At 42.9% G+C, this 19,070-nt stretch overlaps 1 protein-coding gene across 2 annotated transcripts in view; it reads right to left on the bottom strand.

Moving 5' to 3' along the window:
- PARN (poly(A)-specific ribonuclease) overlaps window positions 1–19,070 on the bottom strand; it is a 192,233-nt gene that overhangs the window by 156,988 nt on the left and 16,175 nt on the right. For both annotated transcript variants that reach the window (XM_003832684.4, XM_055100476.2), the window contains 6 exons: window positions 16,674–16,839; window positions 15,081–15,146; window positions 14,304–14,342; window positions 12,511–12,553; window positions 10,166–10,246; window positions 5,914–5,970 (listed from right to left, as the gene is read on the bottom strand). In XM_003832684.4, the coding sequence (XP_003832732.1) occupies window positions 5,914–5,970; window positions 10,166–10,246; window positions 12,511–12,553; window positions 14,304–14,342; window positions 15,081–15,146; window positions 16,674–16,839 (452 nt within the window). The remainder of the gene's footprint in view (window positions 1–5,913; window positions 5,971–10,165; window positions 10,247–12,510; window positions 12,554–14,303; window positions 14,343–15,080; window positions 15,147–16,673; window positions 16,840–19,070) is intronic.

Below are 19,070 nucleotides of genomic sequence, written 5' to 3' on the forward strand. Positions count from 1 at the left end.
GTCTCAAAAAAAAAAAAAAGTAAAATCTGAAAGCGTTGACTCCCTTAAACTGTCAAATAATTTGGGAAAAAACTAAACACAAATTTTAGGGCTGCATCCTTTAAAACAACCCACTTATTTTAAAAGATACATTCATACCAATGCTAAAAGGTAAAAATAACTAATTTCTAACTATATTAAACAGAATTGCATTTCCTATATCATTATGTCAAAATTCATGGGGCATGTTCTTAAACACATATCCATTAAAAGTCACTGCCTTTCAGCCAACCGAAATACAATATATGTGCTGGCAGCCCTCTTCGTGCAATGGGCGGTGTGTCTGTCTCAAGCTATATGTGCAACAAATTAGTCCATTTTGATAAAAATTAAATTTCCAAAATGGAACATAAATTTAGATTTAGCCAGCCAGGTGACACCATTTTTAACATAAAACATCAGGGGCCGGGCGTGGTGACTCACACCTGTTAATCCCAGCACTTTGAGAGGCCAAGGCAGGCGGATCACCTGAGGTCAGGAGTTTGAGAACAGCCTGCCCAGCATGGCAAAATCCTGTATCTACTAAAAACACAAAAAATTAGCTGGGTGTGGTGGCAGATGCCTGTAATCTCAGCAACTCGGGAGGCTGAGGCAAAAGAATGGCTTGAACCCAGGAGGCGGAGGTTGCAGTGAGCTGAGATCGCACCACTGCACTCCAGCCTGGGCGACAGAGTCAGACTCTGTCTTGAAAAAAAAAAAAAAAAAAAAATCAGGTTACCACGATGGAGCTTTTACTATAACCCAAAGGACCTTCAGTGTAACACTGCTTGATTCATGGGACTACACATTAATTATCTGAAATAATCCTACACAAAATCTCCCAAATCTAACAGAGAAGCTGTCCTTTTGGCTCATTATTGGTGTACATTCTGAATACCTATGCTATGCTAAAATAATGAGCATTGATTGAAACCACAGAAAAGATGTGTAGGTAACCCCAAATGGAATGCAAACACTAAGAAATGAACCAAACTGTATTATAAATGACTACCATAACCACACTGAAGGTTAAGAAGAAACAAACTAACTTGGAAAAGAGCATCTTGACTAGATACTGTAAGGCTAAAAACAAAAGGAATTGCACATAAATCATAAATGTTACAATTTCATCAATAAATGTACTTCTCGCGAGGTATGGGTTAGTATCTCTGAAGCTACTTTATGTGTATACCGGGTTTAAACAAATAAACATAATGGAAGTAATAGAAACTGGATTTCTCACTGTTGAGAAAGAAGGCACAAGTAAGAAAAGAGAGGAAGCTAAAAATAAGTCACGTGGTATTGTACTGGAATCTGAGGTATCAGTATAAAGGCATGCATACACCCATGTGCACACACACACAAACACACACACATTTATTTAGAGACAGGGTCTCGCTCTGTTGCCCAGGCTGTAGTGCAATGGCACCATCATGGCTCAATGCAGCCTCAAACTCCCATGCTCAAGCAATCCTCCCACCTCAGCCTCCCCTACAGCTGGGACCACAGGCATGTGCCACCACTCCTGGCTAATTTTTTAATTTTTTTTTTTGAAATGCAGTCTTGCTCTGTTGCCCAGGCTGGAGTGCGGTGGCATAATCTCAGCTCACTGCAACCTCTGCCTTCCAGGTTCAAGAGATTCTCCTGCCTCAGCCTCCTGAGTAGCTGGGATTACAGGTGGCACCACCACACCAGCTAATTTTTGGATTTTCAGTAGAGACGGGGTTTTACCATGTTGGCTAGGCTGGTCTCAAACTCCTGACCTCACGTGATCTGCCCGCCTTGGCCTCTCAAAGTGCTGGGATTACAGGAGCGAGCCACCACACCCAGCCAATTTTTACATTTTTTGTAGAGAGGGGGTCTCCCATGTTGCCCAGGCTGGTCTTGAACTACTAGCCTGAAGCAGTCCTCCTGCCTTGACCTCCCTAAGTGTGGGATTACAGGGTTGAGCCACCATGACCAGCTACATACACATTTATATAGATCCACACACACATACATATACAGAGAGACACAGAAATATAGCTGTGTGTGTACATGCCTAGGTCTACATACATATGGTTCTTAGTTCTGTCCAGTGAGAGGACTTAGAAGCAATAATATCACCTAGGGCCAGAAGCAGTAATCTAGGGCCAGATCTTGGTTTCTAAACATCATTCCCCATTAAGAGGAACCAGAGCTCCATGGAGAAGTCTTTCATTCCATAGCTGAGCCAGAGAAACTACAAGAATACCAGAAAGCAAAGAAGTGCTCAGAAAAGGATGGGGGGCTTGTTCAGAGGGCACAGGAGCCAAGTCAAAGAAGCTCCAATGGCCAAAGGTGGTACAATTTAAGCAACAAAGTAAACAATAAAAATACTAGATAATAATCTAGTATTATTATTAATACTAATAATTAAAAAAAATCCCTGAGTCCATACATATACATAAAAACCATTAAATAAACAAGGGAAAGGGCTGGGTGTGGTGGCTCGTGCCTATAATCCAAATACTTTGGGAGGCTGAGGCGCGGGAGACTGCTTGAGCCTAAGAGTTCAAGACCAGCCTGGACAACATAGGAAGACCCCTTCTCCACAAAAAATATATATATATAAAATTATCCACGTGTGGTACTGCATGCCTGTAGTCCCAGCTGCTCAGGAGGCTAAGGAGGAGGGAGGATCGCTTGAGCCTGGGAGGTGGAGGCTACAGTGAGCCAGTGTACTCCCAGCTTGGGGAACAGACAGAGACTGTGTCTCAAAATTAAATAAATACATAAATAAACAGGTGAAAAGGACATTTTTTTCTTTCCCTTTTTTTTTTGAGACAGGGTCTCAACTTTGTCACCAGGCTACAGTGCAATCGCGCGATCTCAGGTTACTGCAACCTCCGCCTCCTAGGTTCAAGCGATTCTCCTGCCTCAGCCTCCCAAGTAGCTGGGATTACAGGTGTGTGCCACCACGCTCAGCTAATTTTTGTATTTTCATTAGAGATGGGATTTCACTATGTTGGTTAGGCTGGTGTCAAACTCCCGACCTCCAGTGATCCGCCCCCCTTGGCCTCCCAAAGTACTGGGATTACAGGTGTGAGCCACCATGCCCAGCCCATTTTTTTCTTTATAGAAGAATTCCAAGAATAAATGTAGAAAGGACGAAGGAAATATAAACTTGCCATTAGAATACCACAGTAATAACTGCTACAGGCAAGATATGCTGATAGACGATAATATTAGTAGGCAAAGTTTGACGGAAAACAGGATTTTCATGGTTTCAAAGTATCTCCCCCAAGATATTCATAAACTATAAAGTTAAACTATATAGTTAATTTAACTATAATTTAATGACATAGTTAACTTATTAACTATAAAATTAATTTCACAGAACACAAATCCAGCCAACACCACCTTAACCAAGCGATCAAGATCAACATCATGGGCAGAGAATGGTGGCTCATGCCTGTAATCCCAGCATTTTGGGAGGCCAAGGCAGGCGGATCACGAGGTCAGGAGACCGAGACCATCCTGGCTAACATGGTGAAACCCCGTCTCTACTAAAAATACAAAAAAATTAGCCTGGTGTGGTGGCAGGCGCCTGTAGTCCCAGCTACTCAGGAGGCTGAGGCAGGAGAATGGCGTGAACCCAGGAGGTGGAGCTTGCAGTACGCCAAGATCACGCCACCGCGCTCCAGCGTGGGCGACAAAGCAAGACTCCATCTCAAAAAAAAAAAAAATTGATCGACATCATGAACCATCATTTCTGTGGTATTCTTGCCAAACCATATATCCTCAAATCAGTCATGAGAAAATGTGAGACAAATTCCAACTGGCGGACTTCTGACAAAACAACCATCAATACCATTCAAAAGTATCCAAGTTATACAGCCGGGCATGGTGGCTCACACCTGTAAACCCAGTATCTTGGGAGGCTGAAGGAGGCAGATTACTTGAGGTCAGGAATTCAAGGCCAGCCTGGCCAACATGGTGAAAGCCCGTCTCAACTAAAAATACAGAAATTAGCCAGGCGTGGTAGCAGGCACCTGTAATCCCAGCTACTTGGGAGGCTGAGGCAGGAGACTTGCTTGAACCCGAGAGGCGGAGGTTGTGGTGAGCCAGGATTGCGCCACTGCACTCCAGCAGGACAACAGAGCGAGACTCCGGCTCAAAAAATATATATATATATATTTAAGGTATGGGATTTACGCATCTTATTTTACTTTAGTCAACTTTCATTCAAGACTCAAAAATTTTAAATGTCCGGATCGCTAATAAACAGGGCTTTTTTGTAGTATGCTTTGGGATGTTGACTACCAACGGTCAGCAACATGTTATGAATATTCTGTAGAAGAAAGATGTCAGAGAAAAGAAAACAGGTACAGCAAGCTAAGGTATCCGAATATGTATAAGACAAACAAATGTCCAATCTTGGAAAAGCTGACTGAACTATCATGACGGCTACAAAAGAGCTCAAAACCAACTTATGTTCAGTATCTCTGAATTTTAGGGCCCGCCTCAATCAAAACCACCACTTATCTGAAGTCTGCTGGCTAGGTGTGCACAACATGAGCAAATGGAACCAGAAACTCAACTCTGCTTTTCTGGATACCTGTAATCTCAGCCACTGCTGAAGAGGCTCACAGCATTGTTTCTCTCCGGATCTTTCCAACTTTCTATTCAACTTTAATCGCCCCACTTACTTGAGCAAGAGAAGTCCTCGTGAGCCAACCCTCTTCTTTTACAAGGCTCTGTAAACCTCTGTTTATCCCGGAATGAGGACAGCAGGGGCCTTCCCTACAGCGCCCCTGTGTTTACAAGCCTGCAGCTGGCAGCGAGACAGCATGAAACCTTGAGAGGGTTTCTATGGCCTTAAAGCTTCCCTGATGCAAAGTTCAGCATCTAAGGTATAAGATGATTCCTTCTCCCAGGCCAACTGCTCAAAGAAGAGAATGTCCTAGACTACAGGCAATTCAGCATCCAAGCAAGCTGTCTGTCTAGAACAACCAGCAGCATGACCTAGTTTACCTATGTAAGATGTGGATGCCTGTTTTCTTTCTCCTCTTTTTTTTTTTTTTTTTTTTTTGGAGACAGGGTCTGTCTGTCACCCAGGCTGGGGTGCAATGGCGTGATCACAGCTCACTGCAGCCTTGACTTCCCGAGCTCCAGCGATCCTCCCACCTCAGCCTCCCAAGTAGCTGGAACCACAGGCATATACCACCACACCTGGCTAATTTTTGTATTTTTGGTAGAGATGGGGTTTCCCCATATTTCCCAGGCTGGTCTCGAACTCCTGAGCTCAAGCAATCCATCCTTATCGGCCTCCCGAAGTGCTGGGATTACAGACATGAGCCACTATGCCCGGCCGCCTGTTTTCAGAAAGGCCTCACAAAGCAAGGAAAAACACCCATCATATCTATCATAGAGTCCCCTAGCACATTTACACAAATGGCCAATATCTTTTTAAAACGTATCAAATATTATTAAGAATAAGATTCAATTACACTTATGTAGCACTAAACAAAGACATCATTATTTTTACCCTCTAGATTCTTCTACTTAGGGAACAAAACACCTTCAGTCAAATATCTGATTGTTTCTCCCCTTATTCCTTACTTTCTTTTTTGACTTCTTACTGGTTTTGAAAATAACTCTTGGTTTCCATGTAGCCATATAAGGACAACATAGTGTAACCCTCCTATGCATTTTTCAAGCAAGGCTCTCTGAAAATTGATTTGAATATAATTTAGCAATTATGCCTCACCAAGTGCATTATAACAACAGTCTATCTTGATGAAGTTCTAACTTCTTAGAATGTTCTAGGTAAACATTCTAAAGGAGATGAAATGATTAATCTGCAATGATAATTAGATACTTCACCTGAAATAGTATGTTCTGCAATCTTGCTAAAAAGTCTGGCTCACTTACCGAATTAGCAATGGCGTGAATGACTCTAGAAAATCCCACAGCATCATTCAGCTCCTCCTAATTAAAAAAATATATACATATGTATTATTGATGTATACATATTCCTTATGTGAATGAATTAAAAAACTACCCCAAAAAAAGACACTGAAATTTTGTATCAAGTTAGATAGCTTTAGTTTCCTGTGCTTTGCGCCTATCTTCCCAAACATTTGCATCTAAAATGATCTACGTACATACTTTTCTTCTATTTTAGAAAGTAGAATGAACAAATGGAAAAGTATTCATTAGTTACTAAAAGAACAATGCTTAGGGTTTATCCATCACTTCACCGACTTATTTAAAATTTCCAAGTCTTTCAAGGTGTCTTAAAAACAGTAACTTAAAAAGTTGCCACCTGCAGGCTAAACTCAGTAACACATTCAATTCTGAGGAAACCCATCTGGCAGTTAACTGATCAAATCAAGTATTTTCATAATTCCTGATTTTTTTTCCTTGAAAAATACATTTTTACAAAATTCTCCCACCCACCTTCTTCTCTCCTATATTCTTTCCAGCAGTGTTGAAAGAGGCTCAGTGTCTCTCTTATCTTGAAAACCCTCCCCTCCTCTAAGATCTCTCAGACTACTGCCCCTTCTACTTGTCTCATCAAAGCTAACTTGCTTTCTCCAGTTTAACTCCCAGGTGTTCCCAGCCCTCTGGCTTCATGCTCACTGAAATTGCTCACCTCCTTAAAACTAACCCCAACACTGGCTAGGTGAAGTGGCTCACGCCTGTAATCCGAGCACTTTGGGAGGCAGAGGCAGATGGATCACTTGAGGTTGGGAGTTCGAGACCAGCCTGACCAACATGGTGAAACCCTGTCTCTACTAAAAATAAAAAATTATCCGGACGTGGTGGTGCATGCCTGTAATCCCAGCTATTCCAGAGGCTGAGGCAGGAGAATCGCTTGAACCCGGGAGACGGAGGTTGCATGCAGTAAGCCGAGATCGCACCATCGCACTCCAGCCTGGGCAACAAGAGCGAAACTCCATCTCAAAAAACAAACAAACAAACAAAAAACTAACCCCAAGACTAACAAGTATTTGCAAGGATGTAGAGAAACTGGAACCTGTGTGCCGTTGATGAAAACGTTAAACAGTGCAGCAGCTAAGGAAAACAGTATGGAGGCTCATCCCAAAAAGAATTCCCATATTACCCAGCAATTCCATTTCTGGGTATATACCCCAAAGAATTGAAAGCAGGGACTCAAATAGGTATTTGCATACCTAAGTTCACAAGAGCATTATTCACAATAGTCAAAAGCAACCCAGGTGTCCACAAACAAATGGATAAACAAAATGTGGTCTAGCCACACAATGGATTATTATTCAGCCTTTAAAAAGGAAGGAAATTCTGACACATGCTATAACATGGGGAACCTTGAGGCTGCTATGCTAAGAGAAATAAGCCAGTCACAGGAGGACAAATACTGTACTTATATGAGGTACTCAAGAGTGACCAAATTCATATGACAGTAAGTAGAATAGTGGTTGCCAGGGGCTAGGTTTCAGGGGTGGGAGATGGAGAGCTGCTTGATTAGTACAGAGTTTCGGTTTTGCAAGATGAAGAGAATTCTGGAGATGGATGGTGGTGATGATTGCACAGCAATGTTAAACTACTTGATGTCACTGAACTATACATTTAATAGTTAAGATGATAAATTTTGTTATGTGTATTTTACCACAATTAAAATTTTTTTGGGGGGGCCAGGCATGGTAGCTCACGCTGGTAATCCCAGCACTTTGGCAGGCTGAGGCAGGCAGATCACCTGAGGTCAAGAGTTCAAGACTTGCCTGGCCAACATGGCGAAACCCCGTCTCTACTAAAAATACAAAAATTAGCCGGACACGGTGGCGTGCACCTGTAATCCCAGCTACACGCGAGGCTGAGGCAGGAGAATCGCTTGAACTCAGGAGGCGGAGGTTGCAGTGAGCCGAGATCATGTCACTGCAAGGAAGGCTCCATTTCAAACAAAAACAAAAATTGCTTTTTTGGTTTTGTTTTTTGTTTTTGAGACAGAGTCTCACTCTGTTGTCCAGGCTGGAGTGCAGTGGCGTGATCTCGGCTCACTGCAACCTCCGCCTCCCGGGTTCAAGCGATTCTCCTGCCTCAGCCTCCCAAGTAGCTGGGAATGCAGGCACATGCCACTCCGCCCGGCTAATTTTTTTGCACTTTTAGTAGAGATAGGGAAAAATTGCTTTAATTATAGTTTAAAAAAACTACTGCCAGGGCTGAATCCAACAGCCATGTCTCAATACTAACCCCTACATGGGAGCTGACATTGCTGACTGCCCCTTTTTCTCTCCTCCCTTGGCTGTGTACCACAATAATCTCCCGGTACATTTTGTCGACTTCTGCCTATCATTTAAATGCTGTTGATCCTCAGGATTCAGCCCCAGGTCCTCTTCTCATTCCTCACGTACTCCGCAGTTGCTCTGATCCAGTCCCAGTCTCTCTGCCAATAACAATCATGCCTAGCCCTCACCCCTCTCCTGTGCTCAACACTGACAAACCTGCTGAGAGGACATCCACCCTTGCATGTCCTAAAAACACTCGAAACCTCATCAGGTCAAAACCAGAATGGAACATCTTTTTCCACTCTGGGGGAACATCTTTTTCCACTCTAGGGGATGCCATGGTGCCCTGGTGGCCTTGCATGTATCAAAACGGGCCATGCAGGTAAAGGCTAATCTGCGTCTTGGCCACAGACTCATCTGCATCTTGGCACAACACATCAGGAGGGAAGGGTGGGAGGCAGAGGCTTCTAAGGAGCTGCTATGAGGCCAGCTCCCACCCCCTTCCCTGTCACTCCTGGGAGGCTGTCATGAAACAGTTCCTCATTGCCTCCTGGGTTCTGAGGAGGTGTGGGGCTCTCTGCCTCGCCCTCTCAGAAGAGAGCTGCAGAGTATCAAAGCCCTGAGCTGCAGCCTAGAACTCATTCCTCAGTGAAGCCACATCACAAAACACATGCTGCAATCATCTCGTATCTTTTTTTTTTTTAAGACAAGGTCTCACTCTGTCACCCAAGCTGGAGTACAGTGGCATAATCTCAACTCACTGCAACTGCAACCTCCACCTCCCGGGGTCAAGCAATTCTCCAGCATCAGCCTTCCAAGTAGCTAGGACTACAGGCGCACGTCACCACACCTGGATAATTTTTTTTGTATTTTTTGTAGAGATGGGGTTTCGCTATGTTGCTCAGGCTGGTCTCAAACTACTGAGCTCAAAGTGATCCTCCCACCTCAGCCTCCTAAAGTAGTGCTGCGATTACAGTCATGAGCCACCACACCTGGCCTCTAACTGGCACCTTTTGTTTCTGCATTGTCCTTTTTAGTATGTGGGACAGGGACCACAGGCAGCACCTCTTGCTAATCTTTCCCTGTGTAGGTAATATGCTGTCTCCCAAAGTGGGTCATTGTGGTTAAGTCAATTAGGAGTGACCCTGCCTACTGTACATATGAGCATGACATTCATCCACATGCAAACCCACTCCTCTCTCCTCCACCTTTCCCCCCAACCGATGTCACTCCAGCCAACCCCTCCAAGTGAATGGAGTGCAGTCTACCCCGTTGTGCAAATGTCTGGCATGAGCATCTTCCTCCTTCCCCCTTCCTCCTCCACCACCCACATTCAGTCATAAATTCCATGGATTCTACCTTCCAAGTATCTCCAGATTCCATCTACACTGCTACTCACTATCCTACGCCAGGTCACCAACATCTCCTAGCTAGGTTACTCCACAGCTTAACTAGTCTCCTGCCTCCAGTCTTACTCACTCGAAACCATTCTTCACACAGCAAGCAGGGTGATGTTCCGACAGTACAACCTAAGCATGTCATCCTCATCTGTCAGATCATGTGCTCTGAACTTGGTTTAAGGAAAACTAGTAACTATACATGAAGTTAGACGTTGCAGTATTAAAGGATAGTGACACTCAGTGACACAAGCTAAATGAGAATCAAGAGTACTTTCTTCAGGACTGGTTTAAGTAGACACTGGTCATCAGTGACGTCAGACTCACTTTGCTAGCTACGTCTCATGCTTAAATCTAACTTCCCCTTATTCTAGTCCAGGTTTTTCTGCCAATTCCATTGTTCTATGAAAGAAAACTATTCATTAAATTGAATCCAACATATGATCTGAAATAGACAGGAATAAATCAATATTTATGTTGCCATTTCTCACCCCCCAAGAATTAACATAGCCCAATTACCTGTTCTTTGGCATGTTTCTGCTGCTCTCTTCTTTTGCGTTCTTCTTCATCTACTTTGCTGATAACTATATATCGCTCCTTCTAAAAGACATAAAGCAGATATACAATTTTCTTTTCTTTTTCTTTTTTTTTGAGACAGAGTTTCGCTCTTGTTGCTCAGGCTGGAGTGCAATGGCATGATCTCGGCTCACTGCAACCTCCGCCTCCTGGGTTCAAGCGATTATCTTACCTTAGCCTCCCGAGTAGCTGGGATTACAGGCTTGTGCCACCACACCCGGCTAATTTTTGTATTTTTAGTAGAGACGGAGTTTCTCCATGTTGGTCAGGCTGGTCTCAAACTCCCCATCTCAGGTGATCCACCCGCCTCAGTCTCCCAAAGTGCTGGGATTACAGGTGTGAGCCACGGTCCTGGCCACAGATATATACAATTTTCTAGAGACAACTTAATCCAAAAAATTCAGATTTCTGCTGCCATTAGAATTTTTTTTTTGAGACAGTCTCACTCTGTCACCCAAGCTGGAGTGCAGTGGCACAACCTCAGCTCACTGCAAACTCTGCCTCCCAGATTCAAGCGACTCTCCTGCCTCAGCCTCCAGAGTAGCCAAGATTACAGGTGCGCACCAATACGCCCAGCTAATTTTTGTATTTGTAGTAGAGACAGGGTTTCACCATGTTGCCCAGGCTGGTCTCAAACTCCTGACCTCAAGTGATCTGCCCACCTTGGCATCCCAAAGTGCTGGGATTACAGGCATGAGCCACCACACCCAGCCAGAAGTTGTAATTTTTGTAACCGCACACTTTTTTGTATGTGTGACAGGTTATCACTCCCATTGCTCAGGCTGGAGTGCAGTGGCATGATCACAGCTCACTGCAGCCTCAAATTTCTGGGCTCAGATGATCCTCTCACCTCAGCCTCCTAAGTAGCTGGGACTACAGGCATGTACCACTATGCCTGGCTAATTTCTTTTTATATTTTTAGTAGAGACAGAGTTTCACCATGTTGTCCAGGCTGGTCTCAAACTCCTGGGCTGAAATGACCTGCTCATCTCAGCCTCCCAAAGTGCTGGGATTACAGGCCTGAGCCACCATGCCCAGCCACTGTAGTCTTTCATGAGCCAAATACAATAGAAAATACTTTGAAATGCCAACATAAGTTGAGCTGATGCATTACAAACCAAATTTTGTCTCTGTGTTTCCATGACATTTTCCTACGGTTTACTAATTCAACCCAACAGACATCAGTTAAAAATATCAACAGACTGTGAGAATAAGACATTTCCTATGACAAATACTAAAAAAGTTATATTGCATTTGAACATCGATTTCTGAAGAGTTTTAAAGTAAAATGTATATGTTGTATTAACATTAACAAAACTTACATATATGTTATATGTTGTATTACCATAAGAAAAAACTCTGGATTTTCTGCCAAAGTGTCAGATAACTAGTACTTTCTTTCTCATATATATTTTGTGTCCACTAAAGATAAATTATCTACCAAGATTATTTTTCTACTTTATTTAATCTCTAATTTTATACCTGACTTAACAGCAACAACAAATTATAAAATTGAAAAACTGCAGAAGGAACCCACCACTAGCCACCCACTTCCCATCACAATTCTATCAGTGTACCCTGTGTACTCAGGACAATAGCTATGCTTACGACCCAGATTCTAAAATTTAATTTTGTCTGCCCACGCAACATGAAGCCATTTCTTCACATGTACCATTATAGCTTTCTGCCACAGTAAGAATACAAACTAATATTTGTATACTTTCAAGTTTACAAGGCATCACTTCCACTTACCCACGGTATCACCATAAAAAGGCTATGAGAAAGTATAGATCACCATTATCATGCTCAGTCCCAATGTATAGAAGAAAATTAGGCTTAAAGAGGTCAAATGACTTACCCTAGGTTACCTAGCTCATAACAAGCACAGACAAGATACAAATTCTGACTTTCAGCACACTAAGGATTGAGCATGGTGGCTCAGGCCTGTAATCCAGCACTCTGCGAGGCCGAGGCGGGCAAATTGTTTGAGCCCAGGAGTTCAAGACTAGCCTGGGCAACAGGGCGAAACCCTGTCTCTACTAAAAATATAAAAAATTAGCCAAGCATGGTGGCACGAGCCTGTAGTCCCAGCTTGGGAGGCTGATGTAGGAGGATCACCTGAGCCCAGGAAGTCAAGGCTGCAGTGAGCTGTGACTAACCACTGCACTCCAGCCTGGGTAATCAGAGAAAGACCCTGAGGAAAAAAAAAAAAAGAAAAAAAAAAGAAACCCCTAACAGTGTAACAATGGATGTGTTTAATGTTAGCCCTAGATAATTCTTGGGGTTACCTTTTCAGTTTCTAAAGTCTCAACATGAATGCCTTTCGGATACCTAAAGAAAAGAAAAACATAGTATCAGTAGATGAGTCAATGACAGCTAAATCCCAAAGTATTTTATAAGCAACTATCCAGCTACTAATTAAGTTTTATTAACTACAAAATAATTATCACTACAATGGAGACTTTACAGGACATTTATTTTATAACGTTTCAGCTGCTAAATGTTTCCTTACCCTTGCTCTTAAACACATAAACGTGGATTTGACTTCAAATTAATTTTTTTTAGGACTTAGGTATTTTCTATTTTTTTTTTTTTTTTTGAGACAAGAGTCTCTCTCTGTCGCCCAGGCTGGAGTGCAGTGGCGCGATCTCAGCTCACTGCAAGCTCCACCTCCCTGGTTCACGCCATTCTCCTGCCTCAGCTTCCCAAGTAGCTGGGACTATAGGCACCCGCCACCACACCCAGCTAATTTTTTGTATTTTTAGTAGAAACGGGGTTTCACCATGTTAGCCAGGATGGTCTCGATGTCCTGACCTCGTGATCCTCCCGCCTGGGCCTCCCAAAGTATTGGGATTACAGGTGTGAGCCACTGCACCTGGCCAGGACTTAGGCACTTTCTAAAATGTCCTACATCTCAAAATACAGTCAACTCATTACCACAGAGTCAAATCTTGCTTCCAAATATAAAAATGTTTCCTAACTGAAATTGTGAAAGTCTTTTTATTTTATTTATTTATTTATTTTTTTGAGATGGAGTCTCACTCTGCCACTCAGGCTGGATTGCCAAGCCGCAATCTTGGCTCACTGCACCTCTGCCTCCAGGGTTCAAGAAATGCTCCTGCCTTTGCCTCCCAAGTAGCTGGGATTACAGGCACGTGCCACCATGTCCAGCTAAATTTTGTATTTGTAGTAGAGACGGGGTTTCACCATGTTGGCCAGGCTGGTCTTGAACTCCTGACCTCAGGTGATCTGCCCACCTCGGCCTCCCAAAGTACCAGGATTACAGGAGTGAGCCACCGCGCCCGGCCTGAGTCTTTTTAGATTGCACGGGGCATATAAAGAGGAGGTTTTAGATGGCCAACTCTGCTGTAGTTTTGCATGGTATTAACAGCTTGCATCAGCCAAGGAGGAGAGGGATCTGGAATGCAGGTGGAGTAGGCTGCAAGGACGACATGACAGGAAAGGAGTGTGGGCAAACTAAACAGCCCTTTCCTGTTGTGTTCAAAGTATATTCCCAGTATACATGTCACTGGTAGATTCCAACAGAAGAACAAGGTCCCCAAAGTCAAATGGAAATGTCCACCTGTCTATGACAATGTTCAATTTCTGAGTTGAAGACCCACCTGCAAACACAAGGAAACCAAGGGAAACATCCTTGGAAAAATACACACACAAAAGTCTGCATGTTATTTCAGGGGATTCACAGACCTCCTGAAACCCATCCATAGTCTCACCCTAAGTTAAGAACTCTTGCTTTACCAAAAGCATTCATCTGAGTATTTCCTAGGTCTGAAAACCAAATATTTATTGTATACCCCAAAGGACAAAAACACTACCAATCCATAGCTTAACAGATGCACCAAAGTGATAATTATTTTAAGAAGCCTTAAAGCATCTGTTAAAAAACAATAACAGAAGAAAATTAAGTGAGTATTCAACTTAAGAAAGTAGGGGGAACTTCATGTAGTCAAATCACTGAGAACCGCAGAATTTCAAAAACGAAATGAGAACTAAGAGATTATATTTAGTCTTTAAATCCTGGGTCCCCCACAGAGCTCCTGCATACAATATAAATACTTACTTCCAGCTCAAAGTCTGATAAATTAGTTTTCTTTGGAACCTATAAAAACAAAAGAAAAGGTATTGATTCTGGCTCATTAGAAGTAAATCCAAACTGATCAAGCATTTGTTGAGAAGGATTTCGCTTTAAAAAGAGAGTTCATTAGAACTGATAGGTAATTTGCAAACAAAAATACGCAGGTTATTTGAGGTGGGGGGAATTCCTCATCACTTGTCTTCTAAAATTTTCTTTAATATTATGCTGCTTTTATTGAAGAGGTAGAAGTTCTCGTCTAATCAAAATATTGCTTCCTGCAGCTGCATAAAGAGAACTTAAAGTAGACAGATGCATTGAAATACTTTTGTGAAACTCTTCACAAAGTAAAAGGAAAAAAAGACAATCACGTTACTGACTCTTTGAAATGCTAATGTTCTCTGAATACAGAGAGAAATTAAAAGGGTGGAAGTAGCCTGAAAGTGAATTCTTTCTTCTGAAGCCTTCACGTATTAAGCGCGCCTCAAGGCCAAATTAATTATGCCACTCTTGGGCATAACTGAAAGTCAAGGTTGCACAACAGTTTTCTCCGCTCCAAGTACAGGACAAAGCATTCATTCAGTGTCTCAGTATACACAGTCATCCCCACTGTGTAACGCTAAAGTTAGTGTTTAATTCTTGAGAACATAGCAATAATAAAAAGACCCTTTATAAAGCTGTTTTTAAAAGACTAGATGCATCAAATGCCACAAACCATCTACCTTTCCAAAAAAAGAACATGCAGAAATGTTCAGGACAACTAACCCGGTACATGGCTCTAAATCCAAGTTCTTGTTTTCTTCACTTTGTAATAAATCCTCTATTTTCTCTCTGAGGAATAAGAATAGACCATAACCATCAGTACCTTTAAGGAATGAAGTCATCAACCAAGAAAATAATCACAACCAAAAACAGTCTAACTATAAGAACATGTGACAATGTAATTCTACCAAATTACCCTAGAAATTTTAGTTCAAAGACTTTATAAAAAATGCTTTATTTTGACCTAGGCATAGAATCCCAGCACTTTGGGAGGTCGACGTTGGGTGGATCACTTGAGCCCAGGAGTTCGCGACCAGCCTGGGCAATATACTGAGAGCCCCTCACTACAAAAAATAAATCTTAAAAATTAGCTGGGAGTGGTGCAGTGTAACTGTGGTCCCAGCTACTCCAGAAGCGGAGGTGGGAGGATCACCTGAGCCCAGGAAGTTGAGGCTGCAGTGAGCTGTGATCGCGTCACTGCACTCCAGCCTTGGCAACAGAACGAGACCCTGTCTCAAAAAATAAATAACATAAAATAAAAAAGCTTTATTTGGCATATTTTGGGGGGAAGAGGGTTACTGCTGCTATTTATTAGTGACAACTTCTCAAGGACTCGTCAATACAAGTGATTTAATTTTTGACTTTCCCAGTAAAATGGTTACACCAACAACTAAGCTGAGCAAGACCAGACACTTGTCCAAAATCACATCTGGTTGTCGGCACCTTTACTGCAAGCAAAGAGAACATGGACATGCTGCAGGCTGGATAAGCCTGATCCACTCCTCTGCCTTCAAGGACATTGGACAGTGGCTGTCAGGTATTCAGTCCATGCAAGTTTTAGAAGTCAGCTGATTAGCATTTAAAAAACAAGAAAAGGGGCTGGACAATGGCTCATGCCTGTAATCCCAGCGCTCTGGGAGGCCGAGGCAGGAAGATCCCTTGAGCTCAGGAGTTTGACACCAGCCTGGGAAACATAGTGAGATCCGTCTCTATTAAAAAAAATAAAATAAAATAAAAAATCCACGCAGGTCTGCCCACGTACTGAAATCTCTTGCCTAGTGACATGTAGCAAGTCCAAGTACAATACATGGAACTCTATTTACAATTTGTTGCTGTTACACTAATTTGAATATGCCGGCTAGGCATGCTGGCTCATGCCTGTAATCTCAACACTTTGAGAGGCTGAGGTGGGCAGATCACTTGAGGCCAGGAGTTCGAGACCAGCGTGGCCAACATGGCAAAACCTCGTCTCTACTAAAAATATAAAAATTAGGCGGGTGTGGTGATGCACGCCTATAATCCCAGCTACTCTGGAGGCTGAGGCACAAGAATTGCTTGAACCTAGGAGGCAGAGGTTGCAGTAAGCCAGGATTGCACCAATGCACTCCAGCCTGGGCAAAAGAGCAAGACTGTCTCAAAAAAAAAAAAAAAAAAAAAAAAAATTTTTTTTTTAATATGCCACAATTATATCCTGCCATTCACAACATCACACCCGTGTGTGTACTATGTTTGTAAAGCACAGGTTTGAGATATAGATGCCTGTCATCCCCAATATATAGCACACAATGCACGCTTAGTTTTAGTTTAGGAACTTACACCACTTGGTCAATAAACTTCTTTTGATCCTCAGGAATGGTGACAGGACATTTTGAAGTGTTAGGAGATACATAGGACAGAGCTCCTGCACCATTCGCCTGTGAACGTTTTTCATCATACTGCTCTCTTAACTGTCTTTCTTCTTCCTGATTTAAATATGGAATTCCTAAACACGATTTTTAAAAGAATGCATTAGCAGAAGTAACTGTCTAACATAAAATTTGTTTAACAAACCAAAGAGTCTAAATTACTCAGGAAAGATTTACCATATTTAACTACATCTCAAAAAATGAACAGAAAGGCAAATGATTTTGAAATGTGTTTATCATTCATCCATTCATTCAGTCTTCTTTCAAGAAATATTTATCTGGCACTTATGCTGTGCCAAAGCATTATATTAGGCACTGGGGAATGAACAGTGACAAGCTGATGCATCCTGCTCTGTAGTGAAGGGAACTACTTCTGACAAGAAAATCAGGAAAGTCAGGGAAAACCCAAAGGATGAGAATAAGTCGGATACGAAAGGAGCTAGGGGAAGAGTCCTTCGGGTAGGGGAAACAAGTATTAATACCCAGAACATGGAAATGGCTTGGACGGTTCCAGGAGCAGCAAGGAGCTGGTGTGGCCAGATGTCATGAGCAAAAATGGAATGGTACAGCATCACATTGGAGAGAGTATGGAGCAAGATTCTGCAGGCCCTCACAGGCCAGCGTAAGAAATGTACATTATTCTAACAGTGGCTGGACAACATTAGAAGATTTTAAGCAAGATAATTACCTTATCTGTATAATGTTTCAAAGGCCATGATGACTACTCTGAGAGTGGAAGTTAGGAAACAAGTCAGGAGCAATTGTCCAGGCAAGAGACAAGAGCTCAGATCAGAGGTCAGCAAACTTTTTGTTTTGTTTTGTTGTGAGACAGTCTTACTCTGTCACCCAGGCTGGCATGCAATGGCACAATATGAGCTCACTGCAACCTCTGCCTCCCAGGTTCAAGCAATTCTTCTGTCTCAGCCTCCCGAGTAGCTGGAATTACAAGCGTGCACCATCACACCAGGCTAATTTTTGTATTTTCGGTAGAGACAGGGTTTCGCTATGTTGGCCAGGCTGGTTTCGAACTCCAGACCTCACCGCCTGCCTCAGCCTTCCAAAGTGCTGGGATTACAGGCGGGAGCCACGGCCACCGCGCACGGCCAGCAAACTTTTTCTTAAAGGGCTCGATGGTAAATGTTTTAGGCTTGTGGGCAATGGGGGTCTCTGTCGCAATACTCAACCCTGCTGTTGTGGCACAAAAGCAGCCATACACAAAATGTACATGTACGGGCATAGCTGTAGTCCAACAAATCTTATTTACAAAACAAGGAGCCAGCAGTGGGCTCTTGTTTGTAACCCTGGTGTAGAGATGGCAGGGTACAAGGAGACAGTGATTTTCTAGACATAAGAGGTAACACTTACTGATATCCTGGAGATGAAGGATAAAGGGAAAGGCAAAATCAAGAGTAACACCTTGCGGCCGGGCACAGTGGCTCACGCCTATAATCCAACCACTTTGAGAGGCCGAGGCGGGCGGATCACAATTTCAAAAGATGGAGACCAGCCTGGCCAACATGGTGAAACCCCGTCTCTACTAAAAATACAAAAATTAGCTGGGCATGGTGGTGTGTGCCTGTAGTCCCAGCTACTTGGGAGGCTAAGGCAGGAGAATCACTTGAACACAGGAGGCAGAGGTTACAGTGAGCCGAGATCGTGCCACCGCACTTCAGCCTGGCGGGAAGGCAACAGATAGTGAAAAAGCAATGGAAGTCAACAGATTGCTGAAATAGGTACCAGAGCAAGTGAATCAGAAGCACAAGTAGTACTCTCAAAAAAAGAAACATTAAAAACACTAAAAACAATAAATGAGACCATGCACAACAGGTCACTCCTATAATCCCAGAGCTTTAGGGGGTGGTGGCAGGAATACCAGGAGTTTGAGACCAGCCTGGACAATATAGTGAGACCCTGCCTCTATAAAAAACATAAAAATTAGCTGGACATGCTGGTGTGCACCTATGGTTCCAGCTACACAGAAGGCTGAGGTGGGAGAATCACTTGGGCCCAGGAGGTCAAGGCTGCAGTGAGTCATGAATGTGCCAGTGCACTCCAGCCTGGTGACAAAGCAACATCTTGTCTCAAAAATGGGAAAAAAAAAAAAAAGAGTAAATGAGAGGTACAGTTTTTGACCCTAAGACTCATGACGCTGCCATTGGTATAGAGGACTAAAGAGAGAGAGAAAGATGCTGATCACCTGGTCAAGAAACAGACCAGAACATTTGCTGGTTATCCTTGAGGATACTAAAGTCACCCAGAGAGGGGCAGGAGTGGAGAGAATTATAACACACCAAAGCCAAGGCTACGA

The sequence above is a fragment of the Pan paniscus genome, chromosome 18 (genome assembly GCF_029289425.2).
Source record: "Pan paniscus chromosome 18, NHGRI_mPanPan1-v2.0_pri, whole genome shotgun sequence".
Classification (NCBI taxonomy): Eukaryota; Metazoa; Chordata; class Mammalia; order Primates; family Hominidae; genus Pan; species Pan paniscus.